The 22194-nt window shown below is 35.8% G+C and overlaps 1 protein-coding gene across 7 annotated transcripts in view; it reads left to right on the forward strand.

Annotated features, from left to right (window-relative positions):
* The window catches only part of CREB1 (cAMP responsive element binding protein 1), a 62086-nt gene that overhangs the window by 23728 nt on the left and 16164 nt on the right, over positions 1–22194 (forward strand). For 4 of the 7 annotated variants that reach the window (XR_009221460.1, XM_058549703.1, XM_058549702.1 and 1 more), the window contains exons 3-8: positions 766–912; positions 1667–1708; positions 8344–8444; positions 13212–13354; positions 17924–18106; positions 20000–20150. Coding sequence is in view for 6 of the 7 variants with exons in the window: in XM_058549703.1 (XP_058405686.1) it covers positions 766–912; positions 1667–1708; positions 8344–8444; positions 13212–13354; positions 17924–18106; positions 20000–20150 (767 nt within the window). In the remaining variant the exon portion in view is untranslated. Of the gene's footprint in view, positions 1–765; positions 913–1666; positions 1709–8343; positions 8445–13211; positions 13355–17923; positions 18107–19112; positions 19176–19999; positions 20151–22194 lie in introns of those variants that run through there. The other 3 variants (XM_058549705.1, XM_058549706.1, XM_058549707.1) reach the window with 3 other exon arrangements.

Here is a 22194-nt window from a genome sequence, read left to right on the forward strand (position 1 = left end):
CTCTCAACTCTGCTTTTTTAGTCTTTGAAGAGGAAAATAAATCCTTAAAATATCAGCTATTACCAGTTTAGTGATTTTAGGGGGGTGGGGGGGATAGAAATTTTCAGTTATAATACCTGTTAATACATTTTCATTAATGAAAGGCATACTTGTAATTAGTGTAAAAGAGAAAACTATGCTGTATATTGTAAGATCTGTTTGTTCTAGATTAATAACTAAGTTTTGCACCAGTTTGAGAGCAGTTATATTTTAGAGCATGGTTTATTTAATGCATGACATTCTGAAGACCTTTATGTTTCTTCAAGGCTAGCATATCTCTTGACCTTCGGTAAGTTACTTAATCTCTTCTCGCACTTGCTATTTCTGTCTCTGAAATGGAGATAGTGCTTATTACCCAGTCCTGATTTCTTCAAAGAGCAGAGTGAGACCCTGGGTATGAAGGCAGGTGAGAAAATGTAGAGCACCGTACATGTGACATGACAGTTAGTGTTCCGAGGAAGTCTGTGTATTTATTGTGATTACATTAAAGTAGCTTTTGGTTTTTGTCACTTGGGAGGAGTTGAAAAATAGGGGGGTGGGGGGGGCATTTGTAGTCTTTTTTAAAGAAGAATATTAAATTTACTCATTAGTCTTTTTCACATCAGTGAAATACTTACCTAGCAGAAAGATCATCTTTTTGCTGCTAAAAAGTTGCTTCATATTTAACATGAGTACTCCCAAGGAAGTATCTGTGATAGTAATTTTTTTCCATGTTCAACACTGTAGGTATCTATGCCAGCAGCTCACGCAACATCATCTGCTCCCACCGTAACTTTAGTACAGCTGCCCAATGGGCAGACAGTTCAAGTCCATGGAGTTATTCAGGCGGCCCAGCCATCAGTTATTCAGTCTCCACAAGTCCAGACAGTTCAGGTATGTGTATAAAAAGTTGTGCATCTACCTTCATAACTGTTGTTTATAGCCATATCTCTCTCCTTTCATTAGTTATGAAAATAGGAACATATGTAGTTCAGAGTTTAATGTTATTTTATGGTAAGGGAATATGCAGCATCTGTATAGTCACCTTATGTATAGGAACATATACATAGGAACAGACATAGAAAAAGACTTTTTCTTAAGCTATAGAAGAAAAAGAATTGGTTGGGGAAAATCATTAAGTACTTGGGATAAAGTGGAAATGTTTGGGAGAGACTGTAAGGCTGATGTACCTCAGTTAAGGAAAATTGAGATACAAAAATAATAACTTTGTAATTATTTTCTAAACATGTAATTGGAAAAAAATAAACCCTTGTCAAGAATTAATTAATAACCTTATCTAAGATATTATTTGCATTAGAGATCACGAAAAGCATTTGTAAAACCAGCTACGTTTAGGGTTCTAAGTTAGAGTATATATCTTTGAACTAATGATGTATTCAGAAAGTACACCTTAAAAATCAGGGATTATACTACACCTGTTATCTTATTCTTTGGAGAGATTGTTCCTTTGGGTTGGAACCAAAGAGGATAAAGACACGTAGACCTCGGAAGGTGACTACTCTACTTAATTGTAGGAACCTAGAGCAGTATACATCTTTTCAATGAGCTTATTGAAGAAACAAGACTTGAACATCCATTCAAGTAGGCCATAACCCCAGCCTCCCATTTCATATTTTTTGCTTCACAGTCTTCCTGTAAGGACTTAAAAAGACTTTTCTCCGGAACTCAGGTGAGTCCTAGGTCCTAGATTTGGAGAGAACTATTTTTAGAAAGGAAGGTGAGAAATTATTCTTTATATCTTTGACCTTCTCTATAAACATGGAATTCAAGGTATGAATAAAAATCTTAGAGATCTTCTAGGTCTAGGCCACATTTGTTACCTACCCAGCCCTTAGTCTATTGCCAAATTTCCCTATATAGTCTTTCTCCCCTCCTCCAAATGGTGATGGTCCAGCATTACTGGAACACTTCAAAGGAAGCGCTATCTCCTGAGGTAACTGGTTTATAATTAGGCGTAATTGCCAAAGTATTCTTCCCTGTGGTGGGCCAGAATATACCGTTCTAAAACGTTTACCTAGTGGTCCCAGTTCTGTCCTCTGAAAGTGAGTAAGCAAGTTTAACTCCTTTTCTTTCTCTTCCCCATCTCCTGCACCCTTCCCATTAAAAAAAAGTCCAGACTAAATAAATGCCTGTTTTTCTTCAGCTGTTTATTACATGGTGTAGCTTTGATTCCTCTTCACCATCCTTGTTGTCTTCTCGTGTGTGAGAGCTGCTGTGTTTCCTTGAGTGTCGTAGCCAGACTGATTGATATTTGTAGGGGTGAGAAGTACCTCCTTTGTCCCGGAAGCATTCTGTTAATGTCATCAAAGGACATGCGTATTAGATTTTGTCAGCCGTATTGCACTCCTGAGTCACGGAACCCCTGGTACCCGCCTCTGCTTCATTGTGGCCTTGTGCTTTTGGTTTGCTTGGACAGTTAAGTGGGGAAAAAAAATAGAATGTTTTCATGTGTAATCATCAAGTTGTCTAAATTTCCATACTGAAAGATACTGGGAATGAAATTTGTTACCAAGTAGGAGATAGTGTTGTCCAGGTAAACACCAAAAGAATTTCATATTTCAGTGGAATCACACTGACTGAGCAACAGTGTCCTTCATTTGCCTCAGTTTTTGTTTCATTGAATGCTACCCTACTATTCTCCATACTTGGCACTACTACTTCCCCACTCTGATCTTTCTCTCGATAACAGTGGGGAGAACCTGACTTGCCAGTCAGGAGACCTAGATTCCAGACCTCACCTTAACCTTTGCTGCTTCTTTGTCACTTGTAGTAGGAGGTCTTTCTATAAAGAACACACAAAAATTACCAAAATTATAGCCACAAAATTTGTTAAGATTACAATTTTTGGTTATCATATGTGAGATTTAATGATTGAATGTATTCTTAATTTTACTCTTTACTTTGTGGCAGTAATAATAATAATTTGGACCTGGGGGTTATACAGCCATTAACTTTATAGAAATATGTATTTATCTTTTCAAGAACACATTTTTCTGTTGAGGTGAGCTACGCTTATAATTGAAAGCCTGAATTCTAAAAATAGAGACGCAAATATTGTATTTTTTCTTTAAAAAGCCTGAACCATGGAGAATCTATTAAACTTTAATGATCATTTCACCTGGTTAACAGTAATTAGTATTAATAACTAGGAAGTAGTTTGCATCAGAAGAGGTGATCAAACAAGGAAAGAAATTGTCCCTCAGACTTCTAGACGAGAGAATATTAGTATTCTGGAACAGAGTTTGCAAAATAGGCAAAGTACATTTCTCTTAATGTGAGAATAAGATATTAGGACTTCTGTTTATATTTTTTAATCTAAGAATATTAGAGACTAAGCTGTACTAATATTTTATATATGGCTTGACATTGGTGCCCTAACTTTATTCTTATGTATATGTATAGGTCAAATCTCAAAGATTATGTGAGAATCCCCACAAAAGTAATGGGAGTTACACAAATGTATAGACGTTAACAGTGACATCCTCACTTTTTGTTTGTTGCTTTTGGACACATTTTCAATATAGTGCAGTTTAAATGTGTCAGAGGATTTGTGGATTATGTTACCTTAAATTATTACATTCATTCCTGCAGTGAATTTTTATTGATCACATGCTATGTGCCAGTCACTGTTCTAGGTGCTGTGAAAGACAGCAGTGAACAAATAATACTTCCCTATTCTCATGAAGATCACATTTGAGTGAAGAGACAATGAAAAAATAAAATATGTCAGGTGAGGACAAGTGCTGGGAAGATGACTAAAGCAGGGGAAAGGGATAGAGAATGGTGTGGGGGAAGGTGCTCTATATTATGTAGGGTGGTCAGGAACCAGAAGGCAGGGAAGGAGGCGAGCCATACAGGTAATCAAAGCAGACGCAAGGTCTCAAAAGTGACAGACACTTTACTCTCAGGAGTAGCAAGAAGATGGGGCTCGCATAAAGTGAGCAAGGGGAGAGGGGCTGGAGATGAAATCTTTGATAGAATCCTCACGATACTTTGTGATGTGAAGGGGACAACAATAAAAATCTTTCGTGCAACATAGAGATTCAGTGGTTATCTTATAGCAAACTATTTCAGAGTTGTCTCACAGAAGGATGCACTACTTGTTTGTTTTTACAGAAGACAAGTGTTCCAAAGTTTCTGATCTTTTCAATGATGGCAAGTAAGGACTTGCAAGGGATATATTACTAACAGTTTTATTTATTTATTTATTTATTTTTGGTGAGGAAAATTGGCTCTGAGCTAACGTCTGTTGCCAATTTTCCTCTTTTTGCTGGGGAAGATTAGCTCCGAGCCAACACCATGCCCATCTTCCTCCATCCCATATGCGGGACGCCACCGCACATAGCCCGAAGAGTGGTGCTCAAGTGCACGCCCAGGACGCCAACCCACGAACCCTAGGCTGCCGAAGCGGAGTGCGCGAACTCAACCACTACACCACTGGGCCGGCCCCACTAACAGTTATTTTTTAAAAACATAAATCCATTTCAACTATCCTTTCTGGAAGAAAGTGACATTTTAACAGTGCATGAGAGGGCACCTGCGTTTTGAAAAAGCCTGGGCTGTGGAGAGAGCATTTTGAAAACAGAGGTTTGGAAATGTTTCCATACTTTTTATTTAACTGCAAACAATGTAAATTTGTCACCTAAAAACTCGAATAAGTATACTTTTAAAACCCTGGAAATAGAATTTTCTGAACTATTAAGTCTTCTAGAGTTTCAGTAGGTATTGAACTTATTTGATAAAATATGGAACTATAGCATCTTCTATTAGCATACAGTAACTGAGAGCCAGGGAGGTGAAGATACACTAGATAAATCTCATCAAAAGTTTTATAATTGGTAGATGAAAGTGAAAAATGATTGATTTATTTAGTAAGCCCAGCAAAAAATGCACTTACTTTTATTTATATATATATATATATATATATATATATACACACACATGAGCTCTCTTTTTCAGCAATAGCAGATGTTAAAATCATATTTCAAAAGGCCCGAGCTTGGAATCAGATTTTTGAATCTCTGTCATAAAATATTAAATGATTTGTTAATGAAGCTTACTAGATAACATCAGTCTCACTATTATGAAAAATTAAATGATTTTAAGAAATTTACAAAGGTATTTTAATGTTTATACTTATCCTATCTTTAAAAATTATTTTGTTTTATAACACATAAAATTTACAAACAAGAAATATATATGTTTATGTAAAATTTTCTTGTTTATGAGGGAGATCTGCAGATCAAGAGTTTGATCATTGCTCTAGACTTTTATTAAAATTCTTGATCCAGGGGGCCGGCCCCGTGGCTAAGTTGTTAAGTGCTCGCGCTCCACTACTGGCGACCCAGGTTTGGATCCCGGGCTCGCACTGACGCACTGCTTCTCCAGCCATGCTGAGACCGCGTCCCACATACGGCAACTAGAAGGATGTGCAACTATGACATACAACTATCTACTGGGGCTTTGGGGGCAAAAAAAGGAGGAGGATTGGCAATAGATGTTAGCTCAGAGCCAGTCTTCCTCAGCAAAAAGAGGAGGATTGGCATGGATGCTAGCTCAGGGCTGATCTTCCTCACAAAAAAAAAAAAAAAATTCTTGATCCAGTAATTAAAAAACTGTACCTAAACCATGAGTCTGAACTCTACACAGGGAAAGTACTTAAGTTTCTAGGGGACTGTGTATAGTTTGAGAAAACATCTAATAATACCATTGCTTTCATTTGGTTCTAATCACTGTATATATTTTATTTTGAAACTTAAAATAACAGCAAAATAGGAGGGTTTTTTTTCCCCCTTATAAACAGAAAGTATGGGTTTTTAACAAACTAAAAGGAAGTTGAGAAATACAGATCTAAAACCTTACATCTGCAAGTGGTGGTTTGGCTTTCTGAAAATTTGACTTATAAGTGGCCCAGGTTGAAGACCTATCTAAGGAGCTCAGGAAAGGTTTAATAAGAGAGATGATGGGAGGTGAGGACTAGAGGAAGGGGCTTTATCATTGGAATGTGATGGTAGTCTATGATACATCAGGATATAATTTTTCATATGGTTATTTTTAATAACCTATTAAATATATATTAAACTATAATTAATTTTTTTATGAAAAGGATTTTTGACATGATTTTTATTGGTCTCAGAAATATGAGCCCCCAGTGTGTTTTTTGTTTTTGTTTTTTGGTAGTCCATAGCAATTGGCTTCATACTTCTGAGTTCTCCCTGGATAGTATTCCCAAAGAGGAAATGTTACATTCATTATGTGGTATTGAATATTTGTGAATTTCCTTTACATTTAAAAAGTTATAATCACTGTATAGGGGTAAGTTAATTCCCTCTGTCTGAATTGACAGAATCTTTTAGTTCAGAGGAAGGGGGGCTTTTTTCCATTAAAAGCAATAGATCCACTGAGTTTGAAAAAATATATATATCAAAGGCCCTATTATAAAAAGGCAACATTAATTTATTTCATTTCAAAACTTCCTATAGGTGGTTTGTGTAGCATGTCTTAAAGTTGTGGTTTTAATGACTTTCAACTTGGGAGAGTATACCTAAGTCACTATATGTCCTTAAAAGAAGGGTGTATAAGGATGAGGGTCAAGCAAAGAAGGCAGAAAGAACAATAGAGGAACCAACGTTCTGAGAAGTATTGATGAAGGTTAGAAAACACTTGTCACAGTACTGTCCGCTTTGAGTTCGGTGTTCTTCCTTGAAATTCTGACCCTCAGCTAAGGCCTTTTCGCAGAGACTGCTGAGTGGGCTAGTTACGGCAGCTACGGATCAGTGGGAAATTGTTCTGTGTTCTCCTCTGGCGATAACTACAGCATTATGAGTCTGCAGAGAATCACAGACTAAATTCAGCCTTGCCTATCTCTTTGTCTGTCATTTCTGGATGCATAAATGTGCCTGTTAATTTTTAGGTCTTTAAGACTATGCTTCTGAGACGTTAAAGTGTTTGGATAAGGCACATTACTTATTGCAGGTACGTTTTATGAAGCATTTACCTAATTTCATTGTAAAGTGAGTGCATATCTCAAAGCCCTGTCAGCGAGTCCCCCGTCTCCAGAATGCTTAGGCTCAGACCACATTAAGAGGACCTTCGGGATTTCTCGAGTACTTCGGGAGATGTTTTTTCTTACTGCCGCTTTCATAAATTTTGATGTGGAGCTAACCCACACAGACCCTTTTGCTTTGGTTAAATCTGGCTCCCCTTCTGACAGTATCATGTGCACCTAGTTCAGGAAGAGCAGGAGCTCCTGCTGATCAGACTAGAGAGACTTGGCAGTAAAAATTTGACAGACAGGCTTGCCTAGGTGAGGGAACTTTAGTCTAAAAACACCTCTGGGTTGCTGCTTCTGACAAAACTGGTTTGAGATAGGAACCAACAGGATTTAGATGCTGGTAAGGATGTCTAAAACTGAGATACCGAGTATTGACAGTGGCTCCACTGCTTCCTAGCTTTGTGACTTGGGTGAGTTACTTAACCTCTTTGTGTCTTAATTTTTCCATCTATAAAATGGATATAATAATCATACTTATGTAGCACCTGTAGTTACCGGTATTAGTATTAAGTAATGTCATATATGTATGTGCTTTAGCGTAGCACCTGGCACATAGTAAGTCCTCAGTAAACACTGGTTGCTATTTTTATCATCCCATGTAAAATCTTTATTCAACTTATTGTCATTACTTTTCAGTCCAGGGTTACTTTCCAGAAATGCACAGTTCTTTACCTTGATTTTTTGCTTAATAAAAATCATAGAATGCCAGCTCTGAAATGTGTCCATTTGTAGCAGAGGGTTTCTTCCTAACTTGCTAGAAACAGTCATCTGGAACATGGTGGGGGGGCACTGACCTTATTTGTACAATTGTAAATATATTCACAAGTAATTTATACAGCAGTTAAAGGAAAATATTTGTATAGTCACTGTATAGACTTATATGACCAAATATTTAGTCATTTGTTCTATCCTTCATGTCAGAAACCTTATCTTACTTGGTACTTGTATTCTAACAACTATAAGAAAACAACTGACAAGTAATATTGATGAATTCAGGAAGTCCTGAAAAGAGATTAAGCTGAGTTTGGTTTTGACAAAAATTTTTTAGGTCCTCTGACTTCTGTAGGATAAATAAAGGGGAGAGGAAAGTGATTAGTGTGGTCATCTCCCATAAAAACTTTTGTTTTTCCTACCGAAGCATGTACAAGGTTTATGTATGTCCTTTGGTATTTGACTTTTTCTTAAAATTTATAAAAATTTTATGGGAACTAAAATTTGATTATCAAGATAAAGTTCTTCTTTATTTTCAGATTTCAACTATTGCAGAAAGTGAAGATTCACAGGAGTCAGTGGATAGTGTAACTGATTCCCAAAAACGAAGAGAAATTCTTTCAAGAAGGCCTTCCTACAGGTATGGAATTTAATGGTTAAAAGAATTTAGAATCAAAGAGGTACAGGAAGCCTTGGGTAGTGGCAGATGAGTTCAGAAGACCAGTGAGCTGCACAATTCAGTAGCATATAGCTTACTTCTCTTCATCTTGAGTTACTTCTCTCAAATAAGTTGAAGCTTATCATACAGAATAAGAGCACTTCTTACTCACAACAGTCCTGGATAAACACTGATTTTTTTTTTCTGCTTCTGTTTATGTCGACCATACTGGCTGCTGCTTTTCTATTAAAAAGTTTGGAGGGCCGGCCCCATGGCTTAGCAGTTAAGTGCGCGCGCTCCGCTGCTGGCAGCCCGGGTTCAGATCCCGGGTGTGCACCAACGCACCGCTTCTTCGGCCATGCTGGGGCCACGTCCCACATACAGCAACTAGAAGGATGTGCAGCTGTGACATACAACTATCTACTGGGGCTTTGGGGGGAAAATAAATAAATAAATAAAATCTTTATCAAAAATGTATTCCAAACTTTTTATTTTTTTTAAGGTTATAGCATTTTCTAGTTATATGTCAGTTCTGAGACTATACTGTTTATCTACTTAGCAGCACATTTGCAGACTATTTCTTAAGCCGTGATACTTAGCAAGTAACCGTTAATTTAATAGTTGCTTCAGGGTGATGCTTTGCTGATATCCCCTAATTTTAGGGACACTTATTGTAGATTTTGTGTTCAGCTGTAGAAATTGACTAGTCCATGCTCTGCCTCCAAAGTGAACCAAAACCATTTTTTTAAATATGTAGAAATTGGCTCCACACTGAATATCTCCAGGAAGAGCAGTTCTACAAATCTTCATGAGCTTACTTCAGAGGTTAATAAACTGCAAACTTGTGGTATTCTTCCTTAGTTTTTATTTTTTTGAGGACGATTGGCCCTGTGCTAACATCTGTTGCCAGTCTTCCTCTTCTTTCTTTTTTCTCCCCAAACCCCCAGTACATAGTTGGGTATCATAGTTGTAGAGTTGTAGCTATTCTATGTGGGACGCCGCCTCCGCATGGCTTGATGAGCAGTGAGTAGGTCCACGCCCAGGATTCAAAGTGGCGAACTCCAGGCCACTGAGGGGGAACAAGCAAATGTAACCACTACGCCGTTGTGCTGGCCCCAATATTCTTCCCTATTATTAGCCTAAATTATTTCTGTTTGTGTATATTCCTGCTTTTCAAAGGGATGGTTAATTTTTTTTTTCCACTTGGCTACTAAGCTAGCCCTTTTCTCTATCCTCACAATTAAGTTAAGGATCCAATTAAATTGATGTTGAGGTCTTAAGAAATTTTATGTTACCAAGTATGTGTTGTATGCGTTTATACTCATAATTTCATTTTTTAAAATATAGCTAGTTTTAGATTTTAACTTTGAAGTATATCTCATGTTAGTATATAACACATTTAATCCTGAAGCAAATCCTACCAGGTATTAAGAAACAAGCTACATGGCTTCTCTCTATATAAATTCTAGGCAAATCTGTAGACTTTATGAAAGCTGAGGTTTATATTGAAAAAAATCTTTCATTTGCCTTAATTCCTTGTAACCTATATCCCATCAAAGATCTTTTAAATAATAACACTTTAATTAATAATCAAATAGAAGATGCCTGAGACCACACATATGTAGAGAAAGGGCTACTTTCATGAAAGGTAGTGGTATCCTCCCATACAATCAAACCTCCACAGTGGGGGTGTACCATTTTTTCTTTTAAGTTGATGAATTCTTGAAACCTAGCCTCTATGACTTGATTATAACAAGGTCTTTAACAAAGTCCTTATGATATGCTTGTGAAGTTGGAGAGATGGAGATTGATTGATAATACAAGATGAGTTTTTATTGGAACAACCCAGCTTTATAGTGATTAATTTATACCCCGAGGGAGTCCTTGAAGGGCTCTCGCTTGTCTCGTCTGGCTTCATATTTTTACCAGAAATTTGCTGAGAAACATAGAAGCCATGCTTATCAAATTGCAAATGACAGAACCTTTGGGGACCCTAATGGGTGGGAGTATAGTACTCTGAAAGATCATAGCAGCCAAGGGAAATAGACTGAAACAAAAGGAGGAAATGCTGGTGATAAGTGTAAAACTTCTGAACTTGAGTTTAAAATAAAACCAGTTATTCCAGTACAGGATTCTGGATTAAGAATTCATTTGAAAAAGATAATTATGTTCTTTAATTACCATTGATGAGATATGATTACCAAAAAGCCAGTACACTGTAAGGCTACATTGGTAAAAACCTATGTGTAGATTAAGGGAGGGAATCTACCCCACTGTTCAGACGACATCTGGAAGATACTTTAAGAGAAAGGGAACTGTCTCCAAGGGGAGAATGATCAAGATGGTCCAGAGCAACAATTTGAGAAACTGGAAAGAGAAGACCAAGAAGGATCACTGGCTTCATGCAAAAGGGTAGATTTATTTGCGGGTCTAGAGTAATAGCTTTTAAACTTTTTTTTTTTTACACAATCCACAATAAGAAATATATGTTACAATTCTCTATGCATACAATTACACATACACACATATATAGGCATCGGAAGCAAAAGTTACACAAAGCAATACTCATCCTTATCATGTGTGATGTTCAGCTATTTTTTGTTTTTATATATTGGTTGTAACATACTTAATTGTTTTCATGGCCCACACATGGAATGTGACCTCAGTTTGAAAAACTTTCGAGACCAGTACTACTCAAAATGTGGTCCAAAAATCAGATTAGTAAATCAGCATCTCGTTAGAAATGCAAATTCCCGGGAGCCTACCCTATACCTAACCATGGAATCTCTGGGGAGGGGACCTGGGAATCTGTGTTTTAACATGCTCTTCAAGTGCTTCTTTTGTATGCTGAAGTTTGAGAAACAGTACTCCAGAGCAGTGATTCCAAAGTGTGATCTGCTGACCACTGAGTCCACAAGCTGTTTGAGATGGTTATGTTTCTCATTCACAAAGCAATAAAGGAGAGAAAATCATCCTTACAATCAGAATAGGAGTTTACTAAATGAGAACAGGCAGATATGGAAAACAATGAGTAAGAAATCTTGGAAGTGAGAGATACAATCAGTGGAATTATAAAAGAGAAATAGTAAGTGGGATAAACTAGATACAAGTAGCTGGTGAGGGAATTGATAAACTGGAAGAGAACAAAGAAAGTAACTGGGAATGGAGAGCAGAAACCAGTAGAAATGTATGAGGTGAAAGTCATGGAGAATAGAGGGAGGTCCTCCAGGGAGGCATTTCTAGAATTTCCAGAGGGCAGACTGGGAGAAAGGGAATATTTAAAGAGATAATGTAGAAATTTTCTGCAATACCAATAAGGTAATTATGAGGTCATATATAAAGGTGAATACAAAAGTGAGTATCATTATAGTTTTGCTTTCTGAGTCCTCTTTTTTCCCTAAATTATTTGAAAGACAAAAGCATAAAATAATAATTGTAAATCTGTTAATGAGCACACAATATATGAACACGTAGTTTGTCACAATAACAGCATAAAGGGGCAGAGTTTTGGCAGACTGTCGAAGCTAAGTTATTATTAATTCAAACTGGTTTGTTAGAAATTTAAGATGTCAAAAATTACTTGGGTTAGGATTTTTTTCCTCTCTTCTGTGATTATGTTAAGCATTTGAAGTATGGTAAGGTTCATTTGTTTTTGTTTGTGTTCCATTTTAGAATTTTTCCCTCATCCTTGTTGATATCATTTCCTTTTTCTGAATATATGAAACATTAACACGGTTCCAAAAATCAGAATTATACAAAAATATATACATAATCAGAAGTGCACCCCCCTTTACTCTTTCAATCCTTTCTGCTTTCCCACCCACCCCCAGTAGCTGTCTAATCTCATTGAACTCCGTCTAGTTTATCCTTTCCAATTTTTTTCTTGAACAGATGAGCAGGTACATGTATGTTTTCTTATTTCACTTTCTTTCCTGTACAAAAAATGCCATGCTTTATCCATTATTGGATGGACCATGGTTCATACTCCTGTGTGTGGGCATGGAGATTGCTTCCAGTATTTTGCTATTACTCACAGTGCTACCGGGAATAGCCTCATGCATCTGTATTTTCATCCTGTTGGACGTGTATCTTCAGGGTAAATTCCAAGAAGTAAGATTGCTGTGTAGACACATACAGTTTCGTTAGCTGTCACCACTTTCCTTCTCTGCAGGTGGTCCCAACAGCAGTGTATGAGAGTGTCTGTTTTCTCACAACTTTGTTAACAGAATATATTGTTACACTTTTTTTAGTTTTACCAATCTGAAAAGTGAGAAGTTATAAGTCAGGGTTTGGCTCTTTTTTTCCCTCAGTTTTTAAGAATTCTTTCTATATTGGGGATATTGGGCTTTTATCTGTAATAAACGTAAACATTTTCTCCTAGTGTTGTTGATCGTCTTTTGACTTTATTTTTGGTGTTCTTTGCCATGCAAAAGGATTTTTTTTCTGTAGTAAATTTTATTAATCTCTTTACTTGCACCTGGATTTTGAATCCTAGTCTTTCTTTATATTCAAGTTAAAGGGAAGTTCATCTGTTGATGAAAAATTTATTTTTTCTAGTCCTCAAATTGTTTCATTTTGACATATAGAACCCTGATCCATTTTTAGTTTATTCTTGTAAATTCTTACATTTTAAACTTCTGTGCTAAGCACTAGCAGCTTTCTGCCAGTTTTCTGATCTTTTCCTATTATGTGTATTTAGCCAGTTAATGTTACTTTTATTTTAATTAATATAGTTCTTTATTTTACTAGGAAAATTTTGAATGACTTATCTTCTGATGCACCAGGAGTGCCAAGGATTGAAGAAGAGAAGTCTGAAGAGGAGACTTCAGCACCTGCCATCACCACTGTGACGGTGCCGACTCCGATTTACCAAACCAGCAGTGGACAATATAGTGAGTAATAGATGTTTCTGTTTTGAAAAGTGAGACAAGAAATGCATGGCTGGATCCTCCTGAAAGGAATCATATAAGTGCAAGCTCTTTTCTCAGTCTTGGCTGCCATTATTGTATTTCCTTTACTGTTCAGTATGTGAAGTTCTGTAATGGAAGTACTTTCTTTCTTCAGGGTTTTAGTTAGGATTGCTCAGGCTGTGTAGCCCTTTAGATGGCCCTTTGTTTTGTGCAGATGCATGGAGAGTCTAAGAAGTGTTCTGAACCAGTACTTGAAACTCTAGATTTTAGTTCTCATATAACATATGATGTTAATAGAGAACATGAGTTTTTTCAGATAAAGAAAATAATCATTCTTTGATTATGTTTAAGGCCAAAAATGGTCTTATTATTCATCTGTTTATTTATTTATTTTTTTTTTGTGAGGAAGATCGGCCCTGAGCTAACATCTGCTAATCCTCCTCTTTTTGCTGAGGAAGACTGGCCCTGGGCTAACATCCATGCCCATCTTCCTCCACTCTATAGGGGACGCCGCCACAGCATGGCTTGCCAAGTAGAGCGCATGCACCCAACCGCTTGCGCCACCGGGCCGGCCCCTCATTATTCATCTATTTTAATAATTTATCTTCCTTTCTAAAAGTAGCATTTTAAAATCATATTTAATGTTTTGTGGTGGGGGTGGAGAGGCTTGGTTGTACTCTACTAGTGCATTCAATTATTATTCCTTTTGATATAAAAGATAGTTTAGTGAATTATGATTGTGTCAACATAAGGACTGCTGAAATTAAGAGGATACTTTGCTTTTTGGTTCACAGAAAGAAAAGATTTCTTTTGCAGAATTATCAAAGATTTCATTTCTGTGATGTCTCTGTCTGATACTTAGGTCTCTCTTCTTATGTTTCACCGAAACCTATTACAAAGTACTTTTGAGTTCTGGTTTTATTTGATCAAAGGCATTTGTGTGAATGGTACTTTTTTCTCTTTTCCCAATATTTTTTTGCCTCCCAGAGTGCCTTACACATTTGATTTCTTCATTAAGTCCTGCCCATTATCCAGTCTTCCCCCTCTCTTCCTCAATTACAAATTAAATGTGCACATTGAAACTCCTTTGCTGCATTAGTTTTCTAATGCCCTGGGGTAGTCTGTGTCAGAAATATGTATGTAAGTTTGACTCCCAAGTTCATAGTTTTCCAATTACAGCTCAACCTTGGTTTGCATAACACTAATTTGCATTCCAACTGTATTGAAAACAAATTCCCAAGTAGCAGACATTTTTAGCCCTCCCAAAGCTGAAACTTTTGATAGTAAGTAGAATGAAGGCATTTTTGGCTAAGCTTGTTGTGTACTCTGTAAGCTTCATAGAGTTCAATCATCTTTTCCTTCTTAAGTTCTTTGTTGGCAGAGATACACAGGTACTATCTATATATGTGGATGGGTGTATTTTTTAGCCTTATATCCAAATAATTTGAGTTATTCAAGACGTGTGTTCTAAGACATTGATACATGACCTTTATTTTTCCCCTACTTCAGCACACCTGAGGGATACAGCATACTCCTGTTAGTAACAGTGATTCACTTACTACAGCGAATCTCACTTGAACCAGAAAATATGCTCTTGAGGAAAGAGGCATAGCAGAATCTCAAATAGGGAAGCGAAGTTTAGAAAAGTAGATGTTTAACTTGGCACAGTGCTCTCCTCCAGCAACTGAACATTGCTAGTTTTAAAAGGTTAATACTTTGAGATTTTTTAAAGCTTTATTCAATATCTTTATCCCTTATTCTCTCTGTATGTACACATATGGCCTTGATGGAACTGATTTAACATGTCCTTGATTGTTATTAAGAACCAATACGACTACTTACATATACAACATTTATATATTTCTTAACATAAAACAAATACATGGTTGTGAAAATTCAAATGGCGGAGGTATATAGTATTAGTAAAAAAGTAAAAATCCTTTTCATCCCTCCACGGTCGTAAGAGTTTGGTATATATTCTTCCATTCTTTTTTATTTTATTTATACATACACCTGTTATATATTTTTATACAAATGAGACCTACATTATATACCGTAGACATATGTACACATATAGTTATGTATATTGTTTCTTTAACAGCTACATTGTGTTTCACTGTATAAATATAACATTTATTTAAATATTTCACACACACTGATGAATGTTTTGGACATTTCTACTGTTTCAAACAATGCTACATGAATGTTCTCATATGTGTAGTAGTGTCTTGGTGGGAGAGCATCCGAATCCAAGCATATCCTGCCCAATTGCCCTTCCCAGTGGCTGCACCGATTTGTATTCCTTCCATAAATTGGTTACTTTTTTTTTATTAATACTGTTAACTGGTTTTACCCATTACTTGGTTCACTACCCCCGATAATAAAGTCTTGTTTGAGAGATTCTATTTCTTAGGTAGAAAAACGTGTCTTACCATTTTGAACTTGAATTTTTTGTTTCACTAAATGAAACTGTAACCCATGATGTTCTCCGCTTTATTTTGGCTGCTCAGAATCTCAGCTAGGTTTATGTTTAATTGTATTCTTTCCTTCTTGTAGATTTTCTGGTAGAATCATTGTATACACGTAGAGACACATCAGTTACTTGACTTCTATCTTTTCCTTCTTGTTTTAATGAATTTAGTTTTATTGAATACTATTCAAAATCCTTTTGGAATAATCAAGTGTATAAATAAATATGATAGAGAAAAACCATATTTGATAGGATCAGAATTCAGTTGTCAGAGTACTTTCATATACGTGATCTAACTTGATTTTTCCAACAATTGTACTTAGTGGCTAGACCTATTTTTATTTTTACAGAAGAGGTAACAGATTCAAATAACAGTTTAGTGATGGAACTTGGACTAGATCCCAGATCTTCTGAAATCTAGTTGCTGTGTGTGTTAAATACAGTGGAATTTGCTTATTAACTCTATATAAGAAATTGTGGTTTGATTCTGTTAACCTTCTGATTCTTTCAGGGTATCCTGCAATGTTAATCTCAGAATAGTTCTTACATATTCCTTTGTTTTTTCTTGTCTAAGATAAGTAAAACTTATGGGATTAGCTAAAGTGGATGGATTGTATATGCCAGTATCTTAATTTCCACAGGTCTCATTTGCTAAACCAAATCATAGCCATTAACTGTTATTATTTCTTGACTGAACAGTAGATAATCAATTTTCCATATACAGATGACTCAGGATATTAGTTACCCAGAGCTGGCTGACAATTGATCCCAAACTAATTCCTTCTAACAGACAAAAAGTAAAATGCTTAAGCCCGAGTTGTTGACTTATTCAGTTGAAATCATTATGCAAGTTTATATATAATGTTGTGATTTTTAGTCCTCTTTCTGGAAAACTTGAACTCTAACAGGGAGAGTATCTAGAGAAGGATCCAACCACCCATCTCTGGTGGTGTCTGGTATCTAAAGGATTGCTTCTTCCAAATAAAATAATAATCTATTTCTTTTTATTAACACTTTATACTGTAGCATAAAGGTGAATTCAGTTTTTTTATAAAGTGAAGTATCTATTAGTATGAGCCAGAGTTTATTACTTTATAACAGATGCATGACAAGTGTGGTTAATTAGTGAATAATCAACAAAAGATCCTATATGAGAATGCTTGAATATGTAACTTAGAAATAGCAGTAAAATATTTTTTTTCTTAATGATGATCTTGAGCTCTAATTTTAAACTCTGAGAGACTGTGATAAAGTTTCATAGGACATTTCAGTTCTTTCATTGAGTGGACTTTTGTTATAGTTTATGCATTGCTAGCTGAGTTACAGAACAGAATGCACTACTGAATTGCTTTATTAATTATGCATTAAAACAACCATTTATTGGGTACCTATTACATGCCTACTTCTATGCTAAGTACATGAAAGTAGAGAAGAAAAATCACATTTCCTACCCTGAAGAAATGTATATACTAGTGGGGCAGCAAATATTAGACAATTAAAATATTATGTAGTGGGCCGGCCCCATGGCTTAGCGGTTAAGTGCTCGCGCTTGGCTACTGGCAGCCTCGGTTCGGATCCTGGGTGCGCACCAACGCATCGCTCCTCTGGCCATGCTGAGGCCACGTCCCACGTACAGCAACTAGAAGGATGTGCAGCTATGACATACAACTGTCTACTGGGGCTTTGGGGGAAAAAATAAATAAATAAAATTAAAAAAATAAAAATAAAATATTATGTAGTTAATGTTAGAATAAAGGAAGTATGGATTACAAAGTGGTACCTCCCCTGAACCAAGTAACTTCAAAAGGAATTTAACATTTTCTCATTAATCTATTTTTTGATTGTTAACAGACATTATTAGAAATGATGTGGTTCATAGAGTGCATTTATATTATAGGAATTGGATATGGGTTTCCCGAGCAGAAAGTTACCTGAGTATACCAAATCCTTCTTGGCAATGTTATTTGCTGTAATAATTTCTCCTAGATTATGTCTTGCAAATTATTCTACTTTGAATTTTATGTATTATAAAAGTCTTGTATGGTATTAAACTTGTAACAACAAAATCCATTGGGTTTTAGTTGCCATTACCCAGGGAGGAGCAATACAACTGGCTAACAATGGTACGGATGGGGTACAGGGCCTGCAAACATTAACCATGACCAATGCAGCTGCTACACAGCCGGCTACCACCATTCTGCAGTATGCACAGACCACTGATGGACAGCAGATTTTAGTGCCCAGCAACCAAGTTGTTGTTCAAGGTAAGAGAATTCAGAATTTACAGGTGTGGTCAGTTCTTTGAAAGGTTAAAATTTTATAAACTCAGGAAAAGTAAGTATGACACTGCAAAGCATTGTTAAAATGTAGTTTATTTTTCTTTATTGTAGGTAGTAATTTCGATGAACTCTTCCATTATTTCAATTGGACCAAAATGTCATGGCATAAAAACAACTATTTTACGTTTTAAAAATATAACATCTATCTTGAACACCTTTAGCATTTGGGGATAGGAGAAACAGAGTAGGTTGGAGGGAAAGACAATGAAATCTGGATTTAGGAAAGCGAGAGTCTAGAGATAACTGCATAGATTTGCTATGTGACCTTGAGTAAGAGCCAACTTCTCTAGGCCTCATTTTTTTTCACGTGTCAACTGAGAGTTGTACTAAATCACTGATAAGAATCTCTGGAGGTTCAAAATTCTGTTTCTCTGCTTTTTATTCAAAAGAAATTTACATCATTTCTAAGATCATTTTTTATTTCAGATAAAAGCATTCTATTCTGACATATCTTATACCAGTATGCAAGTTTACTGGTCTATGGAGAAAAAGTAGTAGTTAAATCCTGAATGAATTATAGAAATAGCTTTTTTCTGTTTTATTTTTTAATTTAATTTTTTTGTTTTCTTCCTATTTGTTTCAGGGATCTTTATGGATAGGAGTTGACCATTTTTCTTTGAATCATCAGAACATTTTAAGAATATGATTTATGTCAGATTGAAAATGTGCATATTGAGGAAATAATAAATCTGTTTCTAAAAATATTTTCATTAATAATACTGTGTTTGCTCTGCTAGGTAATGACAGTTGTGGCCCTTCCCCGTGGGTGATAATTTTTGAATAATCCTAAAGTACCAACTAGAGAGAGTCATAATTTATTTAAAGGGCCTAATGTATTTACAGAATGTATTCTGTTACTAAACATAATATTTGAAGAAGATAGTATTTTGCTTACTAATGGGAGTAAAACAGCTTTTCACTTTACATGCAGGTACTCACAAATTGTAAAGCAGGATGTCAGTGCATTTGAATTCTGAACGTCAGTTTGAAGATGGTAACATGTTTAGTATATAAATGTTTTACACTCAAACTACACATTTTAATTGATACTAATGACAAATATGGATAATTTTATAAAGAGCTTCAAATTCTTTCAGATAATGTTAGGTTCCTTATTCTTAGGAGAGCATATTATTAAGGTGTTTAAAAAGCAGTTTGACAAATAGTGATTGGTTTTTTCCCACAAATGATGGATCATTTAGTTAGAAAAATAAACCATCCATTTATTTAGCCATTATCATTTACATTAAAACAATGTTTACAAATAATAATGTTGGCATCAAGTGGTACACTTTTTCATACTTTCAGTTTTGTTTCAATTAGAAATTTATGATAGTTGACCATAATGCTTTATTTTCTCTTCCATTTTGCTATTTTATGAAAAATCATGGTCGTTTTTATGTCGTGGCAAGAGTCTACTTGAAATTTTTTAATATGAACTTACCAATATCAAAGGAAGACATTGAGGACTCTATCTAGGAAGATCATCCAAGCTGTGCCCTATTACCTTTAGACGTAAGGTTGGTAAGCATGTTAACAGCAGAATAGACCTGCATTCCAGTGAAAGCTAAATATAAGACCCAGCAAACATAGGTTAAGACGTGTTTCACCCAAGTGTCTATACTAATAAATACATTAAATTGGGAATTATTTCTCAATGATGACCCAAAGAATTTTGTTGATTCTTTCAAATTTTAGTCTGAATCATTTGTTCCTTTTTTCCCCTTTTAATCCAAATGTATGTTTAGACCGATGATGGATACGTAGTTTTACCAAGTCACCATGCTTCAGTGACTTACACCATGCTGTTTTTTTCAGCTGCCTCTGGAGATGTACAGACATACCAGATTCGCACAGCACCCACAAGCACCATTGCCCCTGGAGTTGTTATGGCATCCTCCCCAGCACTTCCTACACAGCCTGCAGAAGAGGCAGCACGAAAGAGGGAGGTCCGCCTCATGAAGAACAGGTATGTCTATTGCATTTACTTAGATTGTTGTAGGTCAGATACGTTGGTTCAGATTCTGCCAGACATGTGTCTTTTACATCTGCTGACAAAAGTATCTTTGCATTGAGTCTTTTTCTGGTAGAGTTGATGGATCTTGCTAAAACTTCTTTATTTAATAAGCTGCGCTTATGAGATGGCCACTGGGATTATGGATCAGTCTTTGATCATAGAATAGTTTTCTTTCATGCAGTTTCTCCATGAGAGATTAAATGCACAACTGTGCTATATTTTCACTGTGCTTTAACCATCTAGCTAGGTGATATAAAAATTGTTTCTTTTCCTGAGTAGTATTGTTGAAGAAGATCAAGAATTTAATGTATGTATATTAAAATTAAATGTTAGTTTTATTTATATTAAATTTATTTGTAATAAAGAAAATGGATGATGGCCAGTCCGTGTTTTAATAAATCTTATCTTTACTCAATAACAATTTAACACCTAAATAAAGAGTCTGAAAATAGATTAATTCTAAGAATACCTGGTTATTGACAAAATCTTAAAATAGAGTTAGTCTTCAATAATGAAAATGCTGCATATCAAAAATCTATGAAATGTGGACAGAGTAATTCTCATAAAGTAAATTCATAGCTGTAAATGGTTTTGTCATCAAAAAACAAGATAAAATATTTTTATTTACTTATATTTACCGTAGTATTTTTATTTATTTAGCTTAGGATTTAAATATTTAACTTAGGATTTTAACATGGACATGACTTAAGACAAACCAAAGAAAATGAAAATAAAGGTATATAAAGATATAAAAAGTTTGAAATTGGTGAAAATATTCCTCTGCTCTTCACCTCAAAACTCTTCAAACACTATGACAAAGTGAAAGAAACCTAGAGATTGAACTTAGAAGATCCAGATTCAAGTCCTGGATCTACCCCTTTTCCTGTGAATTTGGAAGAACTTATTAACCTTCTAAACCTCAGTTTTCTCCTTCGTAAAACGGGATCCCACCACCCACCTAGACGGTTGTTCTGTGGGTCCAATAAGATAATTCCTCTGAAAGTACCTTGTAGCTATAGTGCTCTGTTGAAGTGTTTGTTTTTATGCAATTTCTTGTTTCAGCTCAAATTAACCTCTTTCATTCCTAAAATATTCTTAGCTCTTATAGAGTGTTAGTAAATTACATCTAAGTTATAAGAAATGGCAGAGGTTTTTCTGGGATATTAGGAAAAGAATTGGAAAGAAGCTGAAGGACTTTTATTTGTGCTTCATCAATCTGTGATTTTCTTCAAGTATTTAAGTTATAATAATAAACAGAAGTGGGCCAGCCTAGTTGTGTAGTGGTTAAGTTTACACGCTCCACTCTGGCACCCGGGGGTTCTCGGGTTCGGATCCCAGGCGTGGACCTACACACCGCTCATCAAGCCATGCTGTGGCGGCATCCCACATATAAAAAAAATGGAGGAAGATGGGCACAGATGTTAGCTCAGGGCCAATCTTCCTCACACATGCAAAAATAATAATAATAATAAACAGAAGCGTAAAAGCTACATTCATATTTAAATGTATTTTAAAATACAAATTGAACTAAAATCTTTTCAGTTTAAAAATATTTGTAAGGAAACGTTTAACCCTTTGTAAAATTAGAAGCAAGTCTGATTAAGAAGTCTCAAGTAAAGGCTAGGTTATAAAATTTAAGACAACAGCACTTACTAAAGAAACTAAATCCTCTTGATTATAAAAACAACAGAAGGATTTCAGATTATGTCTATGTAGTTTGGCTCTGTGGAACAGAAAAGACTAAGAGGCAGTGTCAATGTAGTGGTTGGAGAGGCAGCACTGTGGCTGCCTGTCTGCTCTGTTGTAGAGGCCAGCCCAAAGAGCTGCCCATTTGTGAAAACTCGTTAATTTGACTAGCAGACCAAATTGTCTTTTTTCTCTATTCATTTGATTTATGATCCGCCTGAGACGCATGCACAAACACGTAAAACGTACACACCAGCTTGAGGGACAGGGCACATAGCTGCAGTTCCTAACAACCTTTGTTGCCTGAGAT

The sequence above is a fragment of the Diceros bicornis genome, chromosome 10 (assembly GCF_020826845.1).
Source record: "Diceros bicornis minor isolate mBicDic1 chromosome 10, mDicBic1.mat.cur, whole genome shotgun sequence".
Taxonomy (NCBI): Eukaryota; Metazoa; Chordata; class Mammalia; order Perissodactyla; family Rhinocerotidae; genus Diceros; species Diceros bicornis.